Source organism: Arvicola amphibius, chromosome 5, assembly GCF_903992535.2.
Source record: "Arvicola amphibius chromosome 5, mArvAmp1.2, whole genome shotgun sequence".
In the NCBI taxonomy this organism is placed as follows: Eukaryota; Metazoa; Chordata; class Mammalia; order Rodentia; family Cricetidae; genus Arvicola; species Arvicola amphibius.
The window spans coordinates 84,112,016-84,138,152 of NC_052051.1; the positions used below are offsets into that span (position 1 = coordinate 84,112,016).

Genomic DNA, 26,137 nt, shown 5'->3' on the forward strand with positions numbered 1-26,137 from the left:
TTTTAAGGATTTTCTAAAATTTATTTATTTCTTTTATGTATAGGAGTGCAGATAGAACATAATAAATAAATAAAATACAACTTTATGGGCAGGAGAGATGGCCCAGAGGTTAAGAGCACTGGCTGCTCTTCCAGAGGTCCTGAGTTCAATTCCCAGCAACCACAAGGTAGCTCACAACCATCTGTACTGAGATATGTCGCCCTCTTCTGGCGTGCAGGCATACATGGAGGCAGAATGTTGTATACATAATAAATAAATCTTTAAAAAAATAAAATACAACTTTATGCTAGAAGAGGGCATAAGATTCCACTATAGATGGTTGTGATCCACCACGTGGTTGGGGGAATTAAACTCAGGACCTCTAGAAGAGCAGGTAGTACTCTTAAATGCTAAGCCATCTCTCCAACTGGAAACTCTCTTAAACAACAGCAAAACCCACACAAGAAGGAAAACCAAACAAAATTTTAAAAAAAGATGAATATCCCTATCGCTGGAGGCTGATAACACCCTGAAATGGACCTTTCTTTACAAGCCTACTAAAATTACCTTTATTTTTCCTCAGAATCTTTCTAATTATTGTCTTACCTATTTTTAATGATTCATTTTTATTATTATATTTATTTCTTTACTTTGGTTTTTCAAGACAGGGCTTCTCTGTGTAGCCTTGACTATTCTGGAATTCTGTAATGGTCTCAAACTCAGAGATCCATCTGCCTCCCAAGTGCGTGCCACCATTGCCTGGCTGTCCTATAGTTCTTAATTCAAACCCATCTTAGACTAAGACTGGTGCTTGGCTAGGTTCAGCTTTTTATTTTCCCCTGCAGTTTTATTTTAATAAAAAAGTTAAGTTAGCGACATAAAAACTTAAAAATTATACATAATTATGGAGTATACTCTCCATAAAGAGTACATGGTGTTTGACACACACACACACACACACACACACAGGTTTAAATTAGGTTAAACATATCTCCTCATATATCATATCATTTATGGTGAAAACACTCAAAACCTTTCTCCTTTTTTTGAAATATACAGCACCTGATACTGAACTGTGTGGCCTTGCTGTGTGATAGCACACTGGGTCTTCTCACTCTTATCTGATCCCTGTCACAGTGTGGTCCAGGTTAACTCTCTGTCTCAGCCTCCTCAATCCTGGGAGTTAGAGCCGGCACGCACCACGCCCGTCCTTCCCTACAGTATCTATGAGGTAAAATACATCTGCGAAGAGAGAGGAAACAATGACATTTTCATATTTTTAGAAACCTGGAGCTTTTTGCTTGCTTGTTTTGTTTTTTTACACAGGGTTTCTCTGTGTTGCCCTGGCTGATCTAGAACTCTCTTTGCAGACCAGGCTGGCCAGGAACTCACAGAAATCCGCCTGTCTCTGCCTCCCGAGCGCTGGGATTAAAAGTGTGCACTGCCACCACCACCCGGCTGATCTTTACTCTGCCTAGGATATAAACAAACTAGTTTTATCAGGCCCAACACTTAGGCGACTTTCCAGTTCTTAGGGAGTTAAACAAAACAAAAACTCCATACGTTACCCCACGCGCCCCGCCTCCCCGGAAGAGGCGGGGCATCTAGGGGCGGGGCAGGCTCGAGGGGGCGAGACAGTCTGGGGCAGTTCCGGGCGCGAGGTGGCCCCCCACGGTAGCAGCCCGAGGGGGCGGGGCGGTTCCGAGGGGCGGGGCGGGGCGGCCCTGAGGGGGCGGGACGAGGCTTAAAAGTAAAGCTGCCCCTGGAGCGTTTGGCGCGAAGTTGGCTCAGCCGAGCTTCTTGCGTCGACGCCGCCTCGTACGTAATCCCTTCCTGTTCTCTCCTCAGAGGCTTTTAGTCCTCGCTTCGTTATTTTACCATTGCGCCTGATATCTCTTCTCAGAGTACGCCATGGTTCCCAAGAAATGCGCAGAAACCCAGAAGTCCCCCGACGTTGCGCGGCTCCTCAAGAGCAAAAGCCCCAGAAGTCCTCAGGAGCTGGAGACCGAAGCCAAGAAGCTGTGTGCGCAGGGTCTCGGTACGGCCTGCGCTGCTTGCCTTCGTCTTCCGGTGGTTCAGGGTGCTCAGGCCAGAGGTCGAAGCTGGGGTGGGGATGCTTATGCCTAGGACCCTGAAGCAGTTTCTGGTCCCCGTCGCCTCAGGCTGTGATTTTATGTGGGAGGTTTAAGGTTCCAACTCAGGCCTCGAGTACGCAAAGCAAGTGATTTGAAACTTCGGACTGCATTTTATTTGCCAGTTCATTGACACCCAAGAGTTTAATCTTAACCGCCCCCCACCTCCACTCCAGGTAACAGGAAGAAGATGAACTCCATCACTATAGACCCACCGTCCACACTTTTTTGTTTTGTTTTGTTTTTCGAGACAGGGTTTCTCTGCTCTAGCTTTGGAGACTCTCCTGGAACGAGCTCTTGTAGCCCAGGCTGGCCTCGAACTCACTCACAGAGATCCGCCTGCCTCTGCCTCCTGAGTGCTGGGATTAAAGGCGTGCGCCACCACTGCCAGGCCCCACTTTCCTTCTTTATTTAAGAAGTTTTACATATCTACTGTTTCAAAGTAATCCTACCGTTCTTGGGGCCCGTGGTTGCTGAATTTCCAGTCAGTGTTGTTAGCTGTGTGGCCTTGGGTTTCAGCAGAGAGTCTGAAATCTCCCTCCTTTCTTCAGGAAGCTCATTCTCAGAGGTTTACTAGGGCTTGAACCTAGCTTTAAGGAATGTTCTGAGTTGGTGGAGTGGTTTTTATCCATCAGAAGAAAGGAAAGTTGTCAAGAGAAAGGACCTACAAGATTGGGTCCATGAATAGGGCTTGATGATTCAGAATTGCTTTATTCTCATTATACTCCGGTTTACCTCCCCCTCCCTGAAACAATCTAATCAGTTTGAGTTTTTCTAAACCCTACTGGATCCTTCTGGTTCCCCCTTAAGTAATAGCTGCTTGTTACAGTATTATTATTATTTTTAATAGAGAGTCTTGGTGTGTAGCCCAAGCTGGCCTCAAATTCAAGCTGTTTCTGTTGCAGCCTTCTGAGTGCTAGGATTGCAGTTTTGCACCACCATAGTATTTTAATATAAGATTAAACAAACATCTTTCCTTTTTGTTTTTATTTTTTTTGAGCTCTTCATTTTTCTCTGCTCCCCTTCCTACCTCTCCCCTCCCCTTCAGCCCTCTCCCAAGGATCACATGCTCCCAATTTACTCAGGAGATATTGTCTTTTTCTACTTCCCACATAGATTAGATCTATGTAAGTCTTTCTTAGTGTCCTCATTGTTGTCTAGATTCTCTGGGATTGTAGTTTGTAGGCTGGTTTTCTTTGCTTTGTGTTTAAAAACCACCTATGAATGAGTACATATGATAATTGTCTTTCTGTGTCTGGGTTACCTCACTCAAAATGTTCTCTAGCTCCATCCATTTGCCTGCAAAATTCAAGATGTGTTTTTTTCTGTTGTGTAGTACTCCATTGTGTAAATGTACCACATTTTCCTTATCCATTCTTCAGTTGAAGGGCATTTAGGTTGACAAACATCTTTCCTAAGCAATTACTTCTATGCTGTCCTAGAAAATTTTGGCATGTGATTTTTAAGATTGTCCCTCAAGTCCTGCTAATTATGTCATCCCATACAAGAAGAGCCTGCAGTGTACTTTATTGGGTATCTCTTTGGCTCAACTCTAAGGAACCCTGCAAGGTCTCATCTAGTTTCAGAACAGAGTTACTGTTTGGAGGGGTGTTTAGGGGAAACGTTATTTCTTTCTTGGGCTAAGTGAACTCAACAGTGCATGGAAAGGCTTTTAGGAAATGATGGTACAGATTGGCTGTACTGAATGAGATAGCAAAGGGCTTCAGGGGAAAAACCTTTCTTGAGATGGTGGAGAGGAAGATGTGTTTGTGTTCTTCTTGCAGTATCCAGCAGGAAATGTGAGTCATGCTGCCTTTTGGCAGAGATGTCTGGCCTGCAGACCCCGCCCCGGAGTAGCAGCATCATCAGGGATCTTTACCAGCAGAAGTTAGGCAGAGCCACTTGGCCATCACTACAGCAGGTGAGATGTTTCCTGTCTGAGATGCCAAAGGGCTTCTACTACTGCTAGCTCTAACTAGATGATAAATCGGTTCAGCAGATTATCAGGATGGTCCGGTCACCTGGCTGTGATGACTGGCCTACTGAAGTCCCAGTCAAGGAGAAAAAGGTTTACCCTGTAAACATCCCAGCTGGAATGCATTCTGCCCTTTTGTTTCCAGGATTAGTTAACATTACATTGCAGATATTCCATGCACAAGACTAGAGAAGACTTCATGCTTATCTATGAAGGAGTGACAGTTTACCCAGGATCCTAATTTAATTTTTTAAAATATTTATTTATTTATTTATTTATTTACTTATTTATTATATATACAATGTTCTGTCTGTGTGTATGCCTGAAGGCCAGAAGAGGGCACCAGACCCCATACAGATGGTTGTGAGCCACCATGTGGTTGCTGGGAATTGAACTCAGGACCTTTGGAAGAGCAGGCAATGCTCTTAGTCTCTGAGCCATCTCTCCAGCCCCCCCAATTTAATTTTTATTTATGTTTTTGAGACAAGATCTCACTGTGGGTCTGGAGGGATGGGTCAGCCATTAAAGGCTAGGCTCACGACCAAAAATATGAGTTCGGTTCTCAGCACCCACGGCTGTCTCTCCAGGTACAAAAAAAAATCTCACTATGTAGCCTTGGCTTGCCTGGATCTCTATATGTAGACCTGACTGGCTTCAGTCTCACAGAAATGCACCTGCCTCTGCCTCCTGAATCCTGGAGTTAAAGCCATGTGCCACATGCCCAGCTCAGGACATGAGTTTTAATTCAGTGAATTTGGATTAATTCTATTTTCTCTGTATTAGGGTCTCCAAAAGTCCTTTTTGCACTCTCTGGCTTCTTACCGGGTATTCCAAAAAGCTGCCCCCTTTGACAGGAGGACTACATCGTTGACATGGCACCCGACTCATCCCAGTACCGTGGCTGTGGGCTCCAAAGGGGGGGATATCATGATCTGGAACTTTGGCATAAAGGACAAACCTATCTTCATTAAAGGGGTAAGTGGTTCCAGGGGCCAGGCAGTCACACTATGAAACTGTTTATTGGAGGGATGGGAAGAATGGTGGATTTAGTAGCACAATGGTTGGGAACAAAAGTAAGTGGGTATTTTTAAAACTATAAATGGTAAGAAAACTCAAGTATGTTTTGAATGCTGGCCTTTAAAATACTAAATGGTACAGGCTAGTCATTCATAGACTCTATTCCTTCTTCCTCCTCTTCTTCTTAATCTTCTTTGTGAGGCAGAGTTTCACTATGTAGCCTTGACTGGCTGGAAAAGCACTCTGTAGACCAGGTTTGCCTCGAATTCACAGAGATCTGCCCACCTCAGCCATGCCCTTCTGTATCCCTTTTTACTTAATCTCGTTTTATCTGGCTTTCCTATTTTTGGTTTATCATTTTTCTGACAGTATCTGAGAGAAATGATTTAAAGAAAGACAGTTGTGGAGGTTTTGTTCCAAACATGTTGGCTTTAATTTATCTGGGCATGTGAGCATCATGGTAGAAGAGTATTGTGGAGCAGAGCTGCTTATCTCGACAGTCAGGAAGTAGAGAGACATAGATTGTAGCGGTCTGGAGTGACGCATGCTCCCTAGTGGCCTGCTTTCTCCAGCCAGGCTCCATGTCCTACTAGCCCATTTAGTGTGAAACCCATTAGTAAATTAAAGCAGTGGTCACCTTTCAGTGCCTTCATCCGGAACCCAGACCTCCAATACATGAGCCTGTGGGTGGGGGTGAAGTTCCTACCCAAACCATAGCACTCCCTGTGGTTCAGGTACACTAGCTACTTCTGTTCCTCTTGTTTTTTCCTTGGGTTGGAATTCTCTTTTTATGTTCTCTCATGGTTGGCTCCTACTTGCAGTTCAAGTCTCCACTTAATCTGCTCTTTAATTTTAAGATTTTATTTATTATTATTTTTATGTATGAATGCTTTTCCTGCGTATATGTATGTGTACCACATGCACAGCACACCTGGTGCTTCAGAGGCCAGAAGTGGGCATCAGATCCTTTAGAACTGGGGTTATAGATGGTTGGGGGCCACCATATAGTGCTGAGAACCAAACCTGGGTCTTCTGTTATTTATTTATTATGTGTACAACATTCCTTCCATGTATGCTTGCATGACAGAAGAGGGCACCAGATCTCATTACAGATGGTTGTGAGACACCATGTGGTTGCTGGGAATTGAACTCAGGACCTCTGGAAGAGCAGTCCGTGCTCTTAACCTCTGAGCCATCTCTCCAGCCCCACAAGCTTTTAACAGCTGAGCCATCTCTCCAACTCCTGATCTGCCTTTTAATTATTTTATTATTTATTTTTGAGACAGGGTTTTACTATATAGCTTTGGCTTGCCTAGAACTATGTAGACCAAGTCTGCCTTGAATTCATAAAGATCCATCTGCCTCTGCCTCAAGAGTGCTGGTAGTAAAAACTTGCCTTGCCTTGTTAAAGAGGAAGTAGCTCTCATCCCTCTCAATCAATTCTAGATAATTGCCCTGCTGCACATGTCCCCGAATATTTATCAGTATTTGAAATATTGTATTTCTCTGTCTTTGCCCATTGGAAAATAACCATGATGGCAGGGACCTGCCTTTCTGCTTCCTCACTGTACCCTCAGGGCCTAGAGGAGCTGCTTTGTATTTGTTGAATGAATGAGGGATTTGAAGTACAGCTGGACAAAGGGTGTAAAACAACTAATAGTGCCGATGCCAAACGCTCTAGAACACGAAAGATGATCCCTTGTGAGTGAAAGAAGGTGAAGGCCTCATGAAGAACAGTGCTTACATAATCAGGAGAGAATGAGGAACAGCATGATGCTGTCAGCTGTCAGGCAAGATTGGAAGATTTGGTGTAGTTTTTAGGTGTTGTTAGGGCTCAATCGCAAGCCTTCTACCAAGAACTGGTCTTGACACCCCCACCTAAGTTTTTATTGTATATTTTGTGTTTGTTTGTTTTAAGACAGGGTCTTACTGTGTATCTCTAGCTGACCTGGAACTTTCTATTTAGACCAGGCTGGCCTCAAACTCACTGAGATTGCCTATAATTTATAAATAATAAAATAATTAAAAGGCAGATCAGGAGTTGGAGAGATGGCTCAGCTGTTAAAAGCACTTGTTGTGGGGCTGGACAGATGGCTCAGAGGTTAAGAGCACTGACTGCTCTTCCAGAGGTCCTGAGTTCAATTATCAGCAACCACATGGTGGCTCATGAGTACTGGAATTAAAGGTATGTGCCACAATGCCTGGGATATTTGATTTGTTGGGAAAAAAAAGGTCTTATTTTAGCTCAGGCTAAATAATAATTTAGCCTTGATAATTTTCATATATCCATCTCTCAAGTATGGAATTCTAAGTTCATGCCCACCAGTCCATTTAGGAATGATCTAAGTTTATCTGCAGTTGCTGCAGTTGCTGAGATATTGGCTGGCTAGGACATTTATCTTTTCTAGCTGGTAAATAACATTGCTGAGTTGTACTATAAAAAGTGACCTTCCAGAATTCAAGTAGCTGGGTGGTGGCGCACGCCTTTAACCCTAGCACACTTGGGAGGCAGAAGCAGGCAGATCTCTGAGAGTTCCAGGTGGCCTGGTCTACAAAGCAGGTTGCAGCACCGCTAGAGCTGTCATTACACAGAGAAACCCTTTCTCGGGACAGGGTGGTGGTGGTGATGAACTTAAGTAAAAATAAAAAATCCTCCATAAACCGGGCAGTGGTTGCACCTTTAATCCCAGCACTCAGGAGGCAGAGGTAGGCGGACCTCTGTGAGTTTGAGGCCAGCCTGGTCTACAGAACGAGTTCCAGGACAGGCACCATAGCGACTGAAAAGCCCTGTCTCAAAAAAACAACTAAACAAACAAACAAACAAAAAACAAAACTACATAGATCTCAAAAAGCTAAACAGGTTGCGGGGGTGGGGGGGGTCATGTAGCATTAATGCAAAAATGTAGGCTCTAAATTTTTGGATATGACTTTTTTTCCTTTTTTCAAATAAAACCTGAAAGTATATGTATGATCTCTATATGTGCTATATGGTTTTTGTTGTTATTTCTGTTTGTTTTGATTATTTGGTTTGGATTTTCTTTTTTTGAGACAGGGTCTTACTATCTAACCCTTCTTCTTGGCTTGGAACTTGTTCTGTAGACCAGGCTGGCCTGGAACTCACAGAGATTGACCTGCCTCTATCCAGAGTGGTGGAATTAAAGACATGTGCTATTATATTCAGCTGCTATTGTTTGATATCAGATCTGCTGGTAGTCCACACTGGCCTTGAATTCCCCCCTCTTCCTACCTCCTAATTTTAAAAAGTTCCAAAGTGGACATAACATCAAAGTACCATTTAAAATTTTTTTGTCATTTGTTTATTTTATTTATTTATTTATTTATTTATTTATTTATTTATTTATTTATTGCTTTTTAAAGACTGGGTTTCTCTGTGTAACAGCTCTGGCTGTCCTGGAACTCACTCTGTAGACCATACTGGCCTCAAACTCACAGAGGTCCGCCTACCTCTGCTCTGAGTGCATGGATTAAAGGCATACGCCACCACCAACTATCTTTAAAATTATTTTTAATTGTCTTAAAATACATACAAAATACCTTATTAACCACTTTATTTTAATTTTTGAGACAAGGTCTCACTATGTTGTCTTGGTTGGCCCTAAACTTCTAGGTTCAAGTGATTCCTACATCCTTGGACTAGCTCACTGTACTGGCATTAGTCTTCAGAGGTTTTAAATATTTTTGTGGCTAAATAAGATAAAGCACATATCTGAGCTTGCTTATGTTCTAGCTTACCATTTCTTGGTAGGAACTGGAAGAGGTGAGGCCTCTTTAAATGGGAGGCTTGGGAAAGGCTCATCGGAAAGGCTAGCATGGACAGGCATGGGAGACCAGGAGTCAAGGTCTGAGATGGGTGTCAGGAAAGAAAGTCCAACATTTAGAAGAAAGACAGCCAGATGAGTGCTGAGGGAAGGCTGAGTAGGTTTCCTGCCCTCCACAGGGTAGGTGACAAAGAAGGGGACATGTACATTTAAGCTAGAGCAAAGAATTCTGGCAGATGTTTTCCCTCAGGAATCTAGGACATAGGATAGAGAAATATGGTTCTGCCTGGAGGTGATAAGTAGTAGTCTAAATGTCCTGACTAAAAGGAGAATGACAGCTGCCCCGAGTTGGTCCAGACTGAGCATGCTTTTGTTTCCACACATTCCTCCCCCACGCTTTTTGATAGAAGAGGGTGTTGAAGAGCTCTATATATGCTAAGCATATCTCTATCCCTGAGCCACACCTCTAGCCTCGTTATACATGTATGCTATCATATGTGCATAGAACTAAAAGTCTCCTTACACTGCCATGGAGATTGGTATGAGCATTTGAATTTTGTGCTTCCCAGGGCACTAGCTTGGAGCAGAGAAAACGTGTGCTGGTGTTTGTTTACCTGCAGAGGCGGATAGAAAGTTGACTTGAGAACAGTTACAGGGTATCAGCAGGGCCATGATTTGTCACTTCAGTGATCTCGGCTCTGATCTTAATATCTCTCAAACCCTTGGTGAGGAACTATGCATTACATTTTCAAAATGAAGAAATCTTTAATGCATTATCATAAAACATATATCCATTATAAAATTCAAGTGATAGAAGTTTAAAGACTTAAACGAATATCCAAAAATCTCCATTTTGAACACTTCTTTGTGCTCGTATACACTATTACATGTACCCATTCGTCTCTTCTAGTATTAACACATAAATATTCTATCATAAAACGTTACAGTCAACTTATTATATCAAGTATTTCCCCAGTATGTCATTCTACATTAGTACCCAGGTTGGTTTTGAACTCACTGTTTAAGGATGGCCTTGAGTTTCTGAACCTCCATGCCTCACTTGGGATTGCAAGCACGTGTCATCATACCTAGCTCTGTAATTTTGAATTTCCTTCCTTCCTTCCTTCCTTCCTTCCTTCCTTCCTTCCTTCCTTCCTTCCTTCCTTCCTCTCTTCCTCTCCTATTATTGGCAGTGCCTTTCATTTTAGTATCAGTGTAATGCTGACCTCATAAAATAAGTTGGGAAGTACTCACTCTGCTTCAGTTTTCTGGAATTTGTAGAACTGGTATTATTCTTTCTTTAATTCTGTGTGTGTGGTATATGTGAGTGTACATGTGCATGTGGAGGCTGGAAGTCAACCTTGTGGGTCGTCCTCAGTCACTCTCTACTTTAAATTTTGGGGCATAGTCTTTTACTGAACAAGGAGCTCACCCATGTGGCTAAGGTGATGGCGACAAGTTCAGAAAAAAAAAGACAAAAACAACAACAAAACCCCCAAATCTAATATTAAATCCATTTCTTTCTATTCTTGCTCTTGTGTTCTATCCCTACAGATTAATTTACATTTTCTTGAAATTTCTTATTTTTGTTTTTGTTTTGTTATTTCAAGACAGAGTCTCTCTGTGTAGCCCTGGCTGTCCTGGAACTAGCTCTCTGTAGACCAGGCTGGTCAGAACTCAGATCCGCCTGCCTCTGCCTCCTAGTGCTGGAATTAAAGGTCTGTGCCACTGTGCTGGGGGGCGGTGGTGGCGCACGCCTTTAATCCCAGCACTCAGGAGGCTGAGGCAGGCGTCTGAGTTTGAGGCCACTATAAAGTGAGTTTCAGGACAGCAGCTAGGGCTGTTATACAGAGAAACCCTGTCATGAAAAAAAATACACTCTTGATTTTCTGATTTTGCTATTTTTACTCTATTTGAGATGCATCTTCATTTTTTTTTCCTTTCTGGATAGTGTTCCATTATAATAATATATTATAATTTGCCCATTACCTGTTGAAGAATGTTTACATTTTTCCAGCTTTTGATTGCTGCGAATAAAACTGCTGTGAATTTTCATGTACAGTATTTGTGTGAAAATATTTTTCTTTAGTAAATACTTTGGATTGGAATGACTAGGTTTAGTGTAGAAATCTTTTTTTGTGCGTTCTTGAAACCAGGTGTCTCTATATACCTCAAACTGGTCTTGAACCAACAGTTCAAGCTACAGTGTGGAAATCTTTTACAGGTGTGTGGGGGTGATGGGGAATTGAATACCAGGCCTTGTGCATGCTAAGTTACTCTTACTAAGCTACGACCCAGCCATTTAATAATGGAAAGTATGGTATTTTTTTTTAGATTTATGTTTTATTTTTTATGCATATGAGTGTCTTGTCTACGTGAATGTATGTATTCCAAATGCATCCTGGTGTCAGGAGGTCAGAAGGGGTTAGATTCCCTAGAACTGGAATTATAGATGGTTGTTGAGTCACCATGTGGGTGCTGGAAATCAAATCTGGGTCCTCTGTAAGAACAAGTACTTTTAACTGCTGAGCTCTCTCTCTCTCTCTAACCTGCCTCACAACCCTGTGTTTTGAGATAGGGTCTCTATGTAGCTGACTCTCCCCGAACTGCCTGTATAGGCCAGGCTGACCTGGAACTCACAGATTCCATGCTTCTGCCTCCTGAGTGCTGGGAGTAAAGGTGTGCATCACCATGCCTCACTCTAAAGATTTTTAAGGCATAGAAAGCATTTATATTTGTCTATTTATTGTTACTTCCAGTGCCCTTCATTCTTTTGTATGATCTAGATTTCTTCCTGGAAACACCTTCCTATGTCTGAAGAAAATCCTTTACTAATTATCTGTAATATAGATTAGTTGATGATAAAATCTTCCCATTTCTATTTGCCTAAAAGAGAATTTTACTATATTTTTAAGGAAGGTGTTTTTTATTATGTATAGAATTCTAGATCCATAATTTTTAGAAAATCAATTAAATTTTTTTACCTTTATTTATTGTTTGTCTGTTAGAGAGTACTAGAATATATAGAAAACAGAGGACAATTTATGTGAGTTCTGGAGATTGAATTCAGTCAATCTTGGCAGCAAGTGCCCTTACCTACTGAGCCGTCCCATCTCACCAGGCCTAAAATTACATTCTGATTGACAAATAAAAATTTGATATATTTATTTTGCACAATGTGTTGTTCATTTTTTCCCAGTACTTCAAATATGCTTTAAGATTTACTTTTCTTATTTCATTTTAAAATTATGTTCACATATGTGTGTTTGTGTGTGGGTATGTGTATGAGTACAGGTGCTCTCAGTTCAGAAGGCATTAGGCCCTCTGGAGTGAGAGCTACATACGGGAGGTTGTGAGCTGTCTCAGGTGGGTGCTGGGAACCAAACTCAGGCCCTCTTCAAGAGCATTTACTGCTGAGACATCTGCAGCCCCTTCAAAGACACTTTCTAATGAGAAGTTTGCCACCATTCTTATAAATATCTCTATATGAATATTTTTCTGCCTCCTTTAAAAATAATTCTCATGTAATTCATGCATGGTGGCACCCTCCTGCAATCCCAGCACTGGGGAGGTTGGAGGTAGGAGGACCAGGAGTTTAAGACCAGCCTCAGTCTATGTCTGATTTGGAGGCCACCCTAGCCTCGTGAAACCCTGACTCAAAAAAATAAATGGAAGCCAGCGGTAGTGGTGCACGCCTTTAATCCCAGAACTTGGGAGGCAGAAGCAGTAGGATTTCTGAGTTTGAGGCCAGCCTGGGCTACAGCAAGCTCCAGGACAGCCAGGGCTACTACTATAAAGAGAAATACTGTCTCAAATGAATGAATGAATGAATGAATGAATGAATGACAAACAAGAAATTCTGATGTGCATCTTAATTTTCCAAGTGCTTCTGCTTGCAGTCATTGAGCTTCAGCCTCTGGGTTTATAGTTGTCACCAATATGGCAATTTTCACACCACATTCCCTCCAATAGTTCTTCTCCACTTTTCTCTTTCTCTTCTTTGTTCTCCCCTTTCGACTTCCTTTCCCCATTTGCCTGCCTCTGTCTCTTGAGTGTTGGGATTAAAAGCCTGTGTCACCATGCCTGGACTTATTTTTTTATTGAAAAAAATGATTTTATATGGTAGATTTTGGTCATGTTTTCTCTTCCCTCAATTTCTTCCCAGTTCTCCCCACCTTCTACCTATTCAACCTTTTTATTTTATCTCTCTTTAAAAATAAGCAAACCCCCAAAAACATAAACACACACAGAAAAACCACCAAAAACTAAAAAAATAAGCAAAAGACCAATAAGATAACAACAAAAGCCCAAACAGCCAGGCACAGTGGTGCATGCCTTTAGCCTTTAATTCAGGAGATAGAGACAGGGAGAAATTGATGAGTTCAAGGCCAACCTGGTCTACATAGTAAGTTGCAGGACTGCAAGAGCTATATAATGACACCGTCTTAAAAAAATAGCCAATCAAAATAAAACAAAAAGTGTACAAAAAACCATTTAGTTCATTTTGTGTTGGCCAACTGGGCATATGGCTGCCCTGAAGTGTGTTAATAGTGGGTAGTAGATACCCTGTATATTAAGAATGGCTTCAAGTTGGGTATAATGTTATTTCTCAGCCTGTAATCCCAGCACTCAGGAAGCAAAAACAGGAGGATAGAGGTAGGCTAGCCTGGGCTAGATAGTAAAAATCCACCTCAATAAAACAAAACCTAACCCTTTCATTGAATGATGAGATTATAGATTGTTGGGAGTATTTTCTCCAACTCATTTCTGGTATTTTTATTTCGTCTAATTTTGTGTAATCTCATATCCATTTATACATTAATACTGGAAGAAGCACATGGGAACGTTTCCAGGAGTAGAGTCTTCTCTGTGCCTCTGCGTTGTTGACAGTCTGTCTGCCCATCTTACCGAGACTTGGAGGCTGTTGTTCCTCCCTCCCTAGCAGTGAGCCGGCACAGTTCCAGGCTGACTTCAGTACTTTTCCATCCTTTATTGTCTGTCTTACTGGACATGGCCTTAAAACTTGTTTCAGATATTATGTTTATTTTTCTAGTTGTGTAAAGCACGAGGATTATTTTATTCCTGGTACTAACATGGCTGGAAGCAGAAATCTATATTTTATTGTCATTGTTTATCTAAAAATTTAAATGTTTTTCCTACTTGGATGGCTCACAGGGTAATGAGGACTGGAGTTCAAATCTCCAGCAGGTGGCATTGTATCCCCGCCTATAATCCCAGTCATGGGAGGTAGAGATGAATCCCCCAGAACATAATGAGTTCTAGGTTCAAGTGAGAGACCCTGCCTCAGTGTGTAAGGCAGAGAGCAATATCAGCCTCTGGTTTCTGTACACATGTGTGCACACATATACACACAAAAGTTAAATATTTTTCTACTCAGGCCAAGTAAGGTGGCAGTGTGTGTGTGTGTGTGTGTGTGTGTGTGTGTGTGTGTGTGTATGTGTGTGTGTACACCCATCATCCCAACTACTCTGGAGGCAAAGGCAGGAGAATCATTGAGCATGTAGTGAGATCCTCTCTGTATTTTTGTGTTTTGTCTGAGACAGGGTCTCACTATGTAGCCCTGGCTGCCTACCAGGTATGCTATGTATACCAATCTGGCCTTGAGCTAAAGTGGTCCACTAGCCTCTGCCTCCCAAGTGCTGGTATTAAAGGGATGTCCACAACACTCCAGCTGATCAGTATATCTTTGTATCTTGTGTGTCTGTGTGTGTGAAGGCAAAAGCAGACTCAAGTGTCAGTTTTTAGGAGCTCTCTACCTTTGTTTTATTTTTAATTTAAATTTATTATTATTGTGTATATATGAGTGTGGGCATGTACACGTAAGAATCATGTATGTATCATGGTGTATGGGTGGAGGTCAGAGGATAGTTTGTTTGGCCTTGCTATGTACTGTAGGCAGTTCTGTTGCCATCTTGCTGTAGGAATGCTGGAATTACAGCTGCTTTGCCATAGCATCTGGATTTTCTACATGGAATCCCGGGACTGAATTCAGGCCCTCAGGCCTGCTCAGTTTTACCTTACCTTTCCCACTGTGCCATCATGCTGTCCCCATGGTTTTTATAAGACAGAGTCTCTCAGTGACATGGAGCTTACCGATTAGAGTAGGCTAGACCAGCTAGTCAGTGAATTCCAGTGCTAGTTTACAAGTGAGCATCATCATCTCGGCTTTGTATGCAGGAGCCAGGCGTTGAACTCAGGGTTCATGCTTGTGCATCAAGTGCTTTCCTGACAGAGCTGTCCCTCTCTCCCTTTTGTATTGATTAGCTTTCAGCATGTAGTTCAAGTTGATCTCACTTGTGGCAGATTTCCTACCTTGGCCTCTGAAGTGCTGGGGTTGCAGGGTGCACACCTAACAAAACTCTCTTTAAAACATTTTGTTTTTCCTTCGGACTGGAGAGATGGCTCAGAGGTTAAGAGCACTATTTGCTCCTGCAGAAGATATGGGTTCCATTCTCAGTTCTCACACGGTGGCCCACAGCCATCCAGAACTCCAGCTCCAGGAGAGTTAACACCCATCAGATATAAATGTGGGATACATGCATAGATGCGGGCAAAACACTCATAAGATAAAGCTAAGGTTTTTTATTTGCTTGGTTTTATTCTTTGTTTTGTTTTGTTTTTCTGTTTGGGACTAGAGAGATGGCTCAGCAGTTAAGAGCACTGTCTGCTCTTACAGAAGATTTGGGTTCAATTCTCACCTATCACGTGGGGGCTCACAGCATCTAAAACTCCAGTTCCAGGGGATTTGATCCCCTCTTCTGGCCTCCACCAGGAACACACATAGTACACAGACATACTTGCAGGACAAACACCCATACACATTATAATAAAGGAATAATAGAAAAACTGCGGCTCAAGATTTAATTTTCCCTATATAATCTTATTACCTACACATGATAAAAGTTTGAGTTCTTTATTCACCACTCTAGCACTATTTACCCCATTCTTTCCTACACAGACCTCTAGTATGTTGGTAAATGTGGCTCTGGTATACACTCTTGTCATTTTCTTTTTTAAATATTCAATATATATCATTATAGATGGTTGTGAGCCACCATGTGGTTGCTGGGAATTGAACTCAGGACCTCTGGAAGAGCAGGCAGCACTCCTAACCTCTGGGCCATCTTTCCGGCCCTTTTTTATATATTTTTATTGATATTTATTGAGCTCTACATTTTTCTCTGCTCCCCTCCTTGCCTCTCCCCCTCCCACTTCAATCCTCTCCCAAGGTCCCCATGCTCCCAATTTACTCAGGAGATCTTGTCTTTTTCTACTTCCCATGTAGATTAGATCTATGGAAGTCTCTCTTAGGGTCCTCATTGTTGTCTAGGTTCTCTGGGATTATGGTTTTAGTCTGGATTTCTTTGCTTTATGTTTAAAAAACACCTATGAGTGAGTACTGTGATAATTGTCTTTCTGTGTCTGGGTTACCTCACTCAAAATAATGTTTTCTAGCTCCATCCATTTTTCTGCAAAATTCAAGATGTCATTTTTTTCTGCTGTGTAGTACTCCATTGTGTAAATGTACCACAATTTCCTTATCCAATCTTCGGTCGAGGGGCATTTAGGTTGTTTTCAGGTTCTGGCTATAACAAACAAAACAGCTATGAACATAGTTGAGCACATGTCCTTGTAGCATGATTGAGCATCCTTTGGATATATACCCAAAAGTGGTATTACTGGATCTTGAGGAAGGTTGTTTTCTAATTTTCTGAGAAATCACCACACTGACATCCAAAGGGGATGTACCAGCTTGCATTCCCACCAGCAATGCAGAAGTGTTCCCTTTTCCCCACAACCTCTTCAGCATAAATTGTCGTCAGTGTTTTTGATCTTGGCCATTCTTACAGGTATAAGATGGAATCTTAGAGTTGTTTTGATTTGCATTTCTCTGATGACTAAGGATCTTGAACCTTTTCTTAGGTGTCTTTCAGCCATTTTTTTGATTCCTCTGTTGAGAGTTCTCTGTTTAGGTGTGTACTCCATTTTTTTTATTAGATTATGTGATCTTTTGGTGTCCAATTTCATGGGTTCTTTGTATATTTGGAGATGAGACCTCTGTCTGATGTGGGGTTAGTGAAAATCTTTTCCCAGTCTGTATTCTGTCATTTTGTCTTGTTGACCATGTTCTTTGCTTTACAGAAGCTTTTCGGTTTCAGGAGGTCCCATTTATTAATTGTTTCTCTCAGTGTCTGTGCTGCTGGGGTTATATTAAATATTTATTTAATATAATCTTGCTGGGTATGGTGGCACTTGCCTTTGATTTCAGTACTTGGGAGGCAGAGGCAAGCGGTTCTCTATGAACTCAAGGCCATCTGGCCTACAGAGTGAGTTCCAGGACAGCCAGAGCTGTTAAGCAGAGAAGCCCTGTCTCAAAAGAAAAAAAAAAGAAAGAAAAAGAAAAGAAAAAGACCTGACTAGCCCAGAATGGTCATAAGATTCAGCCTTCTGAGTGCCACCCTGCCCGATCTTCTCTGATACAGCTGAATGATATTTCATTACACACCCTACAGTCCCATATTTTCTTCTTTCTTCCTTTTGTAAATTTTATTCCTTTTTAAGTGTGTGTGTGTGTGTGTGTGTGTGTGTGTGTGTGTGTGTGTGTGTGTGTGTATGGTACCCTCAGAGGCCAGGAGAGGGTGTCAAATCCTCTGGAACTGGAGTTACAGACAGTTGTGAGCTGCCATGTCAGTGCTGGAAATTGAACCCAAGTCCTCTGCAAGAACAGTCAGTGCTCTTAACAGCTGAGCCACCCCTCCAGCCTCAGTACTGCATTTTCTTACAGAATGGTATTTGAATTGATTCCACCATGTGGCTATTTTAAATTATGTTGTAATGAAGACAGGTGTGTACCTGTATCTCTTTGAGATAGCCTACGCTCCATTCTTAGGGATGTATACCCAGAAGTGGGATTGCAGGATCAAATATTAATGCTATCTTCTGAGGAACTCTATACTGTTCTCAGTAGTGGCTACAGCATCTTATATTATACTGCCATCAAAAGTGTACAAGATGAGGTAGGGGAAGCCTTAGTAAGAATATATTCTATTTTATAAAAATCTATTTTTGTTACTTTTTAAATCTTTTTGTTTTTGATATTTATTTATTTGTTTGTTTGTTTGTTTATTATGTATACAATATTCTGTCTGTGTGTGTGCCTGCAGGCCAGAAGAGGGCACCAGACCTCATTACAGATGGTTGTGAGCCACCATGTGGTTGCCGGGAATTGAACTCAGGACCTTTGGAAGAGCAGGCAGTGCTCTTAACCTCTGAGCCATCTCTCCAGCCCGTTTTTGGTTTTTTTGTTTTGTTTTGTTTTGTTTTCAAGACAGGGTTTCTCTGTAGCTTTGGAGCCTGTCCTGGAACTAGCTCTTGTAGACCAGGCTGGCCTTGAACTCACAAGATCTGCCTGCCTCTTCCTCCCAAGTGCTGGGATTAAAGACCTGCGCCACCACCACCTGACTTGATGCCAAGTTCTTTTTTTTTTTTTTTTTTCTTTTTTGTTTTTTTTCGAGACAGGGTTTCTCTGCAGCTTTAGAGCCTATCCTGGAGCTAGCTCTTATAGACCAGGCTGGTCTCGAACTCACAGAGATCTGCCTGCCTCTGCCTCCTGAGTGCTGGGATTAAAGGCGTGTACCACTACCCCCGGGCAATGCCAAGTTCTTAAAACAGTGCTTGGTATATAATCAGCTATTTTTTCTTTTTGTTATTAATTTATTTATTATTAGTGTTGTTATTATTATTATTATAGTTTTTTGAGATAGTTTCTTTGAGACAGCCTTGGCTGTCCTAGAACTTGCTCTGTAAGACCAGGCTGGCCTCAAATTCACAGAAATCCACCTGCCTTTGTCTCCTTAAAGGTGTGAGCTGCCACCACCCAGCTTCAGCTCTTATTTGTTATGTCTTATTTTATTTTATTTGTTTGAGACAGTCTATTAGCCCTGGCTGTCCTGGAACTCACTATGTAGACCAGGTAGACCATGAACTCACAGAGCACTGCCTATCTCTGCCTGGGAATGTCTGTTTTTTTTAAATATTTTTATGTATTTATTTACATATATTTGTGTGTCTTTATGTCAAGTATATGCCACATATATGGGAGTACCTGCAGAGGCCAGAAGAGGGCATTGGATCCTCTGGAGCCGTCCTACGTGGGTGCTAGGAACTGAACTCTAGTCCTCTAGAAGAGCAGTAGATGCTCTTGACCACTAAGCCATCTCTCCAGCCTCTATAGGAAGTGTTTAATAAGGTAAGCCACAGGGGATCAAACCCATGGCCTGTGCTTCCTAGGCAAGGGCTCCTACACGTGCTGTCTCCAGGCTCTTCACAGTTGTGTCATCACTGCCTGTAATGTCTGGAAGAACACGGTGTGGGGGGGGTCCCTGCTCTCCACATCCCACCACTTTTCAGAGCTGACTCTCTTGGGAAAAGAGCACATTGTGATTTCCAGGGGTAAATGTGATAGAATAGGAGAGCATGAGGGAGTTTTTGTGGGATTAATAGAATGTTTCAGAATCTTAATTTTGGGGTTGGGTAGGCTATTCATTGTCAGTGTTGAAATTCACAGAACTGTGTACCCAAACCAGTTATGTTTACTGCCTCTTATTTGAAAATATAAAAGTGAAAATAAAGCCTTAAAAAATAAAGACTATTCTAATATCAGATATCTGCGCTGACCTGTGTTTCTGCCTTAGTGCTGTTCGTGCGCCCATGCCTGGCTCCTCACTTGTGGTTCATCATCACTCACTGGCTTTTCCTTCCTCATGTTAGATGGGAGCTGGAGGAAGCATCACTGGGCTGAAGTTTAACCATCTCAATTCGAACCAATTTTTTGCTTCCTCAATGGAGGGAACAACCAGGCTGCAGGATTTTACAGGCAACACTCTGCAAGTTTATACCAGGTCAAACTGTTGCAAGTGAGTAGTTTAACTAGTAAGGGAAATGACTTCCATGCGCAAGATGCAGTTCTGCAGAGAACGTACCCAGCCCCGTTTCTTTTACTCAGGCCGGACACAGGGAAGATGGGGTGTTAGCCACTTTGTACCACTCCTTTTCTTCCTTAGACTGGCTACTCTGACTTTGGCCCAGGTGGGTCATTGCCCTAAGAAAGAGTTCTGGATTCTTGGCACTTGTCCTTGAGGAAACGGTGTAATCACTTCTGTAACTCATGTCCATATTGAACTAGGCCTATGCTTTCACTGGATAAGTCAACAGGGCATTTGCTTAGAAAGGCATTTACAGAGTAGAGCAGTAATTAAAACTGAAGTTTAGCTATGTGTGGTAGCACACGCCTTTAATGCCAGCACTTGGGAGGCAAAGGCTGGGTGGACTACTATGAGTTCAAGATCAGCCTGGTCTACAGAGTGTCAGGCCAGCCAGAACTACATAGTGAGGGCCTGTCTTAGAAAGAAAGAAAAGAAATGCAGTTTTATTACCCTCCATTTTCTGGGGTATGGCTGTTCTTGGTGGAAATGTTAATGGGTAGAAGAATTCTCTAAGAACAAGTCCCTGGAGAAATTACAAATGCAGGTCACTTTGTTTCTCGCCAGAGGTGCAGGTCTGTAAGGGATGATGAATTTAACCAGCTAGAGTGTTGTTTTAGGTTGCCCCACAAGACTGAGAAGCACACCGTCAGGACAAGGGACTGGCTAGACTCGAGTTCTCCTGGCTGTGAATCAAGACCCATGAAGTAGCTTCTTTTTTTTTTTCCGGCTTTTATTATTATTATTAATTATCATCATTGATTGTTATTGAGTTCTACATTTTTCTCTGCTCCCCTCCCTGCCTCTCCCCTCCCCTTCAACCCTCTCCCAAGGTCCCCATGCTCCCAATTTACTCAGGAGATCTTGTGTTTTTCTACTTGAAGTAGCCTCTTCCTAGTCTCTTTATGCTAACATAGTTTTCAAGAGGAAAAGGTTTCTGGCTGTATTTGATTTTTCCATAAATGCTCGGAAAGAGGCAGATGCTCATTTGTAGCCCCCTGTGAGGAGCAGAGCTGGACAGTTCCTGTTCGGTTTGTCGTCTCCTTTGGCCCACAGAGTGAAGAGTAATGAGCATGAGAACGATAAATAAGGCCTCTTCAGAACCTGGGTTGTGGGGAACAAGTAGCCTTTGCTATTTCAGGGACTAGCAGAGGATTCTGGGCCCAGCAATAATTGGACACATTTCTGAGTTCTATCACTCACCCCCATCTTCTGCACAGTAGACGAGGCTGAGTGTCCTTCGTCAGAAATTTATAGCCAGACAATTACTTATTTATTCAACAAATATTCACTGAATGCCTGTTAGATACTGGACCTCAGTCTGTCTCAGAGCACTCTCTCTCTCTAGGGTCTGGTTTTGCAGCCTTGATGTTTCTGCCAAGAGCCGAGTGGTGGTCACAGGAGACAATATGGGACACGTGATCCTCCTGAACATAGATGGCAAGGAGGTAGGTACTATCCCACCCCCTAATCCCCCTTTGGTTCTGTGTCTCCACCTGAACGAAACTTTTCTCTGCAGCTTTGGAATCTCAGAATGCACAAAAAGAAAGTAGCCCACGTGGCCCTGAATCCCTGCTGTGATTGGCTTCTTGCTACAGCCTCCATAGATCAAACAGTGAAAATCTGGGACCTGCGCCAAATTAAAGGGAAAACCAGCTTCCTCTCCTCACTGCCTCACAGGCATCCTGTCAATGCAGGTGTGACATCCCAAACCTCATCTCCCTAATGGACCCTGTCTTTCTCATCACCCTTTACTCCATCCACCCTTACTAAGCTGATGTTTAGGACCCTTCCTGGCTCTGGCTGCGCCTTTGAGGGTGTGGAGTTTCTACACTATTTTTGTTCATAGTCCAGATTGATCCCTCCTGCCCATATCTAGAAGGAAATGGAACTTCAGAAGGTCAGGATGCCAGGGGCTTACGGTTCCTTCACTTTCAAGCTTTTCATTTTGTCAGCCTGTTTTAGCCTGGATGGAGCCCGGCTCCTGACTACCGACCAGAACAATGAGATCCGGGTTTACTCTGCCTCCCAGTGGGACAGCCCCCTGAGCCTGATCCCCCACCCCCATCGCCATTTTCAGCACCTTACACCCATCAAGGTGAGTGACAAAAGGAAGGTAGCGCCATTCAGAGGCCCGGCCGGCCTGGCCTAGTAGAGGTCACCTGTTTCTGTCTCCCAGTGCTTTGTATTAAAGGCAGGTGCCATCATCCACACCAATCACCCATTGAGTTTTCTCAGTGTATTTGATAAGCTAATTTCCTAAGCTTTTCATCCCTGTTGATCTTAATGTGGACATTTTCTATGACCTTGACCTCTTTTGTTCTGACTTCTGTTTGAGTTACCCATGTGTGCAGCTGACCCATAAATTAACCTTGGATTGTCTTGCAGGTTTAAGTAGTCCCTAATAGAAATAAGACCCTTAGTTTCCCGATTTAGACCTCTGTTTCATCTGTAAGAGAGAATAGGGTTTTGTGAGGATGAGTCAGGGTACATAAAACACTGGGCACCATGCCTAGCACTTGGTAAGTACTTAAGAATCAACTTAGTGTCCCACATACGTCATAATCATTCTACTCAGGAGGTAGATGCAGGTGACCTCTGAGTTCAAGGCCAGCCTGGTCTACAGAGAGTATTCCAGGACAGCTACACAAAGAAACAACAAACAAAAATAAAGTTTCTGAAACCAGGTGCTGTGGCTCATGCCTTTAATCTTTGCAGTTGGGAGGCAGAGCCAGGTGGATCTATGGCTCAGAACTAGCCATGACTACATTGATATCGACACACACACAAAGATTTTTCTGGGGATGTTGCTCAAAGGTAGAGAACTTACATATAGCATGAACAGTGCCTTAGGGAAGGGGGAGGGCACATGAGAACATCAGGTGAGGTGGTACTCATTGGTAATCCCAGTACCTGAGGGTAGAAGCAGGAGCATCAGTTCAGGGTCAGTTATTGCTCTCAATGGGCTGTGTCCTCCTCCCATCATGTCCATTGATGCCAACATCCATCTGTGAATTTTTTTGCAACTACTTCTAAGCATGTACTAATTCTATTCTTAATTACTGTTTATTTGATGTGTATGAGTATTTTACCTGCATGTATATCTGTGTACCATGTGCACACCTGGTGTCCTTAGAGGTCAGAAGATGCATGGGGTCCCCTGGAACTGGAGTTACAAATGGTTGTGAGCTGACGTTTTACGTGCTAGAACACCTGTCCTCCGGAAGAGCAGCCAGTGCTCTTAGTCATTGAGTCGTCTCTCCAGCCCAATTGTCTCCCCCCCCTCTTCTTTTGTTTTTGTCTTTCTTCCTTCAAAACTGCCTTGAAGCCATGCATGGAGCACACACCTATAACCCTAGCACTTTAGGTTGAGGAAGGATTGCAGATTTGAGGACTGTGCTGGGGTTATACGGTACAAAAAAATTAAGAACTGTTTTGAAAATAAGTCACACCAATCACTGCCAGATCTGTTTTGAATAATGTGAACCAAGGAATGCATGTTTTCTTTTTTTTCCCCTTCCTGCTAGGACTGCATATCCGAGTCTGTGTTATTTGTGGGTAGAGAAGGATTAGTGGTAGAGTCACTTAAGAACCTAAGTCCTATTTGGTGTTATTTCCTAGAGGCTTTTTTTTGTTTTGTTATAGGTTTATATCTTAGGTTTAACTATGTTAGTCTTAAGAAAGCTGATGAGAAAACATTTGTTAAGAGCCAGAGGTGTTCACTGGTAAAACCCTTGCCTAGTATGCACAAGGCCCTGGGTTCAGTCCCCAGAATTGCAAAACAAACAAACAAAATAGCAATAACAAAACAAAAATGCCCAAGTTGGTATGACCTTAAGAAAATGCAAGAGAGGAGTGGGAGAGATGGCTCAGTGCTGCTCTTGCAGAGGACCTGGGTTCAGTTCCCAACACCTACATAGCAACACACAACTGTCTGTAACTCCAGTTCCAGATGATCCACTGCCCTCTTTTGGCTTCTGCAGGTACCAGCTATACATGCAGTACACTTACATACATGCAACCAAAGCACTCATACACATAAATCTTCAGATGGTGCACACATTCCCCCCCGCCCATTGTTTTCTTCTTCTTTTGTTGTATTTCCACACAGGGTTTCTCTGCGTAGCCCTGGCTGTCTTGGACCAGGCTGGCCTCAAACTCACAGAGATCCACCTGCTTCTGCCTCCCAAGTGCTGGGAGTAAAGGTATGCACTGCTGCCACTACCACCACCCACCCAGCTGGTGCATGCGTTTAATCACAGTAGTTTAAGGCTATCCTGATCTACAGAGCAAGTTCCAGGACAACCAGGAGTACACAGAATAAGACACTATCCAAAAATAAAATAAAATAAAATAAAATAAATAAAATATGGCTGGAGAGATGGCTCAGAAGTTAAGAGTGCTGGCTGCTCTTCCAGAGGTCCTGAGTTCAATTCCCAACAACCACATGTTGGCTTACAACTATCTATAATGAGATCTGGAGCCCTCTTCTGGTGTGTAGGCATTCATGCAGGCAGAACATTGTATACATAATAAATCTAAAATAAAATAAAATGAAATAGAAGCTGGGCAGTGAAGGCCCACACCTTTAATTCCTGCACTCGAGGCAGAGACAAGTAGATCTCTGTGAGTTCAAGGCTAGCCTGATTACAGAGCAAGTTCCAGGACAGCCAGGGCTGCACAGAGAAATCTTTCAAAAATTAATCCCACTTTCATTAATTTCATGCCTGTATACTCATGCCACAGTAGGCACAGTGGTCAGATTTGCTTTTCCCCTCCCACCACATAGGCCCCAGGGATCAAACAGGTTATCAGGCTTGGTTGGGGTCAGATGTGTTTAGCTATTGAGTCATCTAGCTGGCCCTCATGTTTGTCTTTTATGCGGTATTGGGTTCTTATTGGCCTTATTAGTAGTTAAAAAAATTGGGAAAAAATATGCATATACAGAGAGAGACTGGGGGGATACAACTCATGTGTATAAATGGGGTCTCTCACTGATTTGGCTGGACTAGATGGCTAGCAAGTCCCAGGTATCCTGTCTCCACCTCCCCAGGTATGATTAAGGTGCATCATGACAAGATTTCTGCATGGGTGCTGGGGATCCAAACACATGTGTGGCAAGCCCATTACCAACTGGGCCGTCTCTCCTGGCTTCAAGAATACTGATGTATACCTCTCCCATTTCCTAGGCATCCTGGCATCCGAGGCACAACCTCATTGTTGTGGGCCGATACCCAGATCCTAATCTCAAAAGTTGTGTTCCCTATGAACTAAGGACAGTAGATGTGTTTGATGGAAACTCGGGGAAGATGATGTGTCAGCTCTATGATCCAGGATATTCTGGGATCACTTCGGTGAGACTTGAACCCTCAAACAGGAAGCTGAGCTACCTTTCTGATCAGAATATATCCCCATGTGCCCTTCCGCCTCTGTACTGCCTTCACCCCACTTTCACACTGAAATTCTTACCTTTGCAGCTCAATGAGTTCAATCCTATGGGGGACACACTGGCCACTGCCATGGGTGAGTAAAAGCAGCTGTATCTGCAACTAAGTCTGACCCTATCCTAGGTTTCAAAAGAGGCTAAATTCACTCTAGCCCTGCCCTATTCATCCCAGGGCATAGGCAGTAAAGAAATCTGGGAGAGAGTGGTCTCTGGCCCAGATCACTCATCTGGCTTTATGTTGGTCATGACAGTGTGAGGATATTATCCAGTCTGCTAGCTCCCCATGACAGCCCCAAGCTCTGAGACCAGTAACAGAAGGTGTCAGTCAGACTTCTTGTCTCTTCTAGGTTATCATATTCTCATTTGGAACCAAGAGGAAGCCAGGTCACATAAATATCACAAAAGACAGTGAAGAGGGTACGAGACAGCAACACCTGGAGCCCACAAATGGGAAGAAGTTCTGTGAGAAGAGGCAACTGTTTGTTAAGGGACCAGATGTACCCAACAGGAATACTGTGGGACTAAGATATTGGCATGTTACTGCTCTAGATTTTGCTCCAGAAAAAGGAGCAAAGGTCCTGCCCTCAGGGTCCCTGCTGTCTTTAGACTGGAGCTAAGTTTATCTTAGAGTCAAGGTACTTTTCTTTTTTTCTGATGTGTGGTAGCAGAATAACCAGGGAATTTCTTTAAATTTATGTTCAGTCTTTACATGGCCAATAAAAGCATATCCTTTGTACACCAACTAAAAAACCCAGAAGCAGCTGGGCTTCTAAGCAGATCTAGTACGACCTGTAAGAGTACTCCTT

At 42.8% G+C, this 26,137-nt stretch overlaps 1 protein-coding gene across 2 annotated transcripts; it reads left to right on the forward strand.

The window, feature by feature from the left end:
• Positions 1-1,626: 1,626 nt before the first annotated feature.
• Positions 1,627-26,109, forward strand: Ddb2 (damage specific DNA binding protein 2). Of its 2 annotated transcripts, none has more exons than XM_038331976.1 (11): positions 1,627-1,653; positions 1,883-2,017; positions 3,896-4,032; positions 4,870-5,061; positions 19,674-19,819; positions 21,234-21,333; positions 21,405-21,582; positions 21,841-21,983; positions 25,075-25,239; positions 25,363-25,408; positions 25,679-26,109. In XM_038331976.1, exons 2-11 carry the CDS (start codon positions 1,891-1,893, stop codon positions 25,741-25,743), a joined length of 1,299 nt encoding a protein of 432 aa, XP_038187904.1. In that variant the 5' UTR covers positions 1,627-1,653; positions 1,883-1,890; the 3' UTR covers positions 25,744-26,109. The 2 variants fall into 2 exon arrangements, with proteins under 2 accessions (XP_038187904.1, XP_038187903.1); XM_038331975.1 differs by lacking the exon at positions 1,627-1,653 and adding an exon at positions 1,705-1,797.
• The last annotated feature ends 28 nt before the right edge of the window (positions 26,110-26,137 follow it).

Bases quoted from the DNA above. Each gene is read 5' to 3' on its own strand.
- Ddb2 (XM_038331976.1), top strand. From the start codon at position 1,891: ATGGTTCCCAAGAAATGCGCAGAAACCCAGAAGTCCCCCGACGTTGCG. The intron at 2,018-3,895 runs GTACGGCCTGCG...TTCTTCTTGCAG, and splicing joins GCTGTGTGCGCAGGGTCTCG to TATCCAGCAGGAAATGTGAG. The intron at 4,033-4,869 runs GTGAGATGTTTC...TCTCTGTATTAG, and splicing joins CTTGGCCATCACTACAGCAG to GGTCTCCAAAAGTCCTTTTT.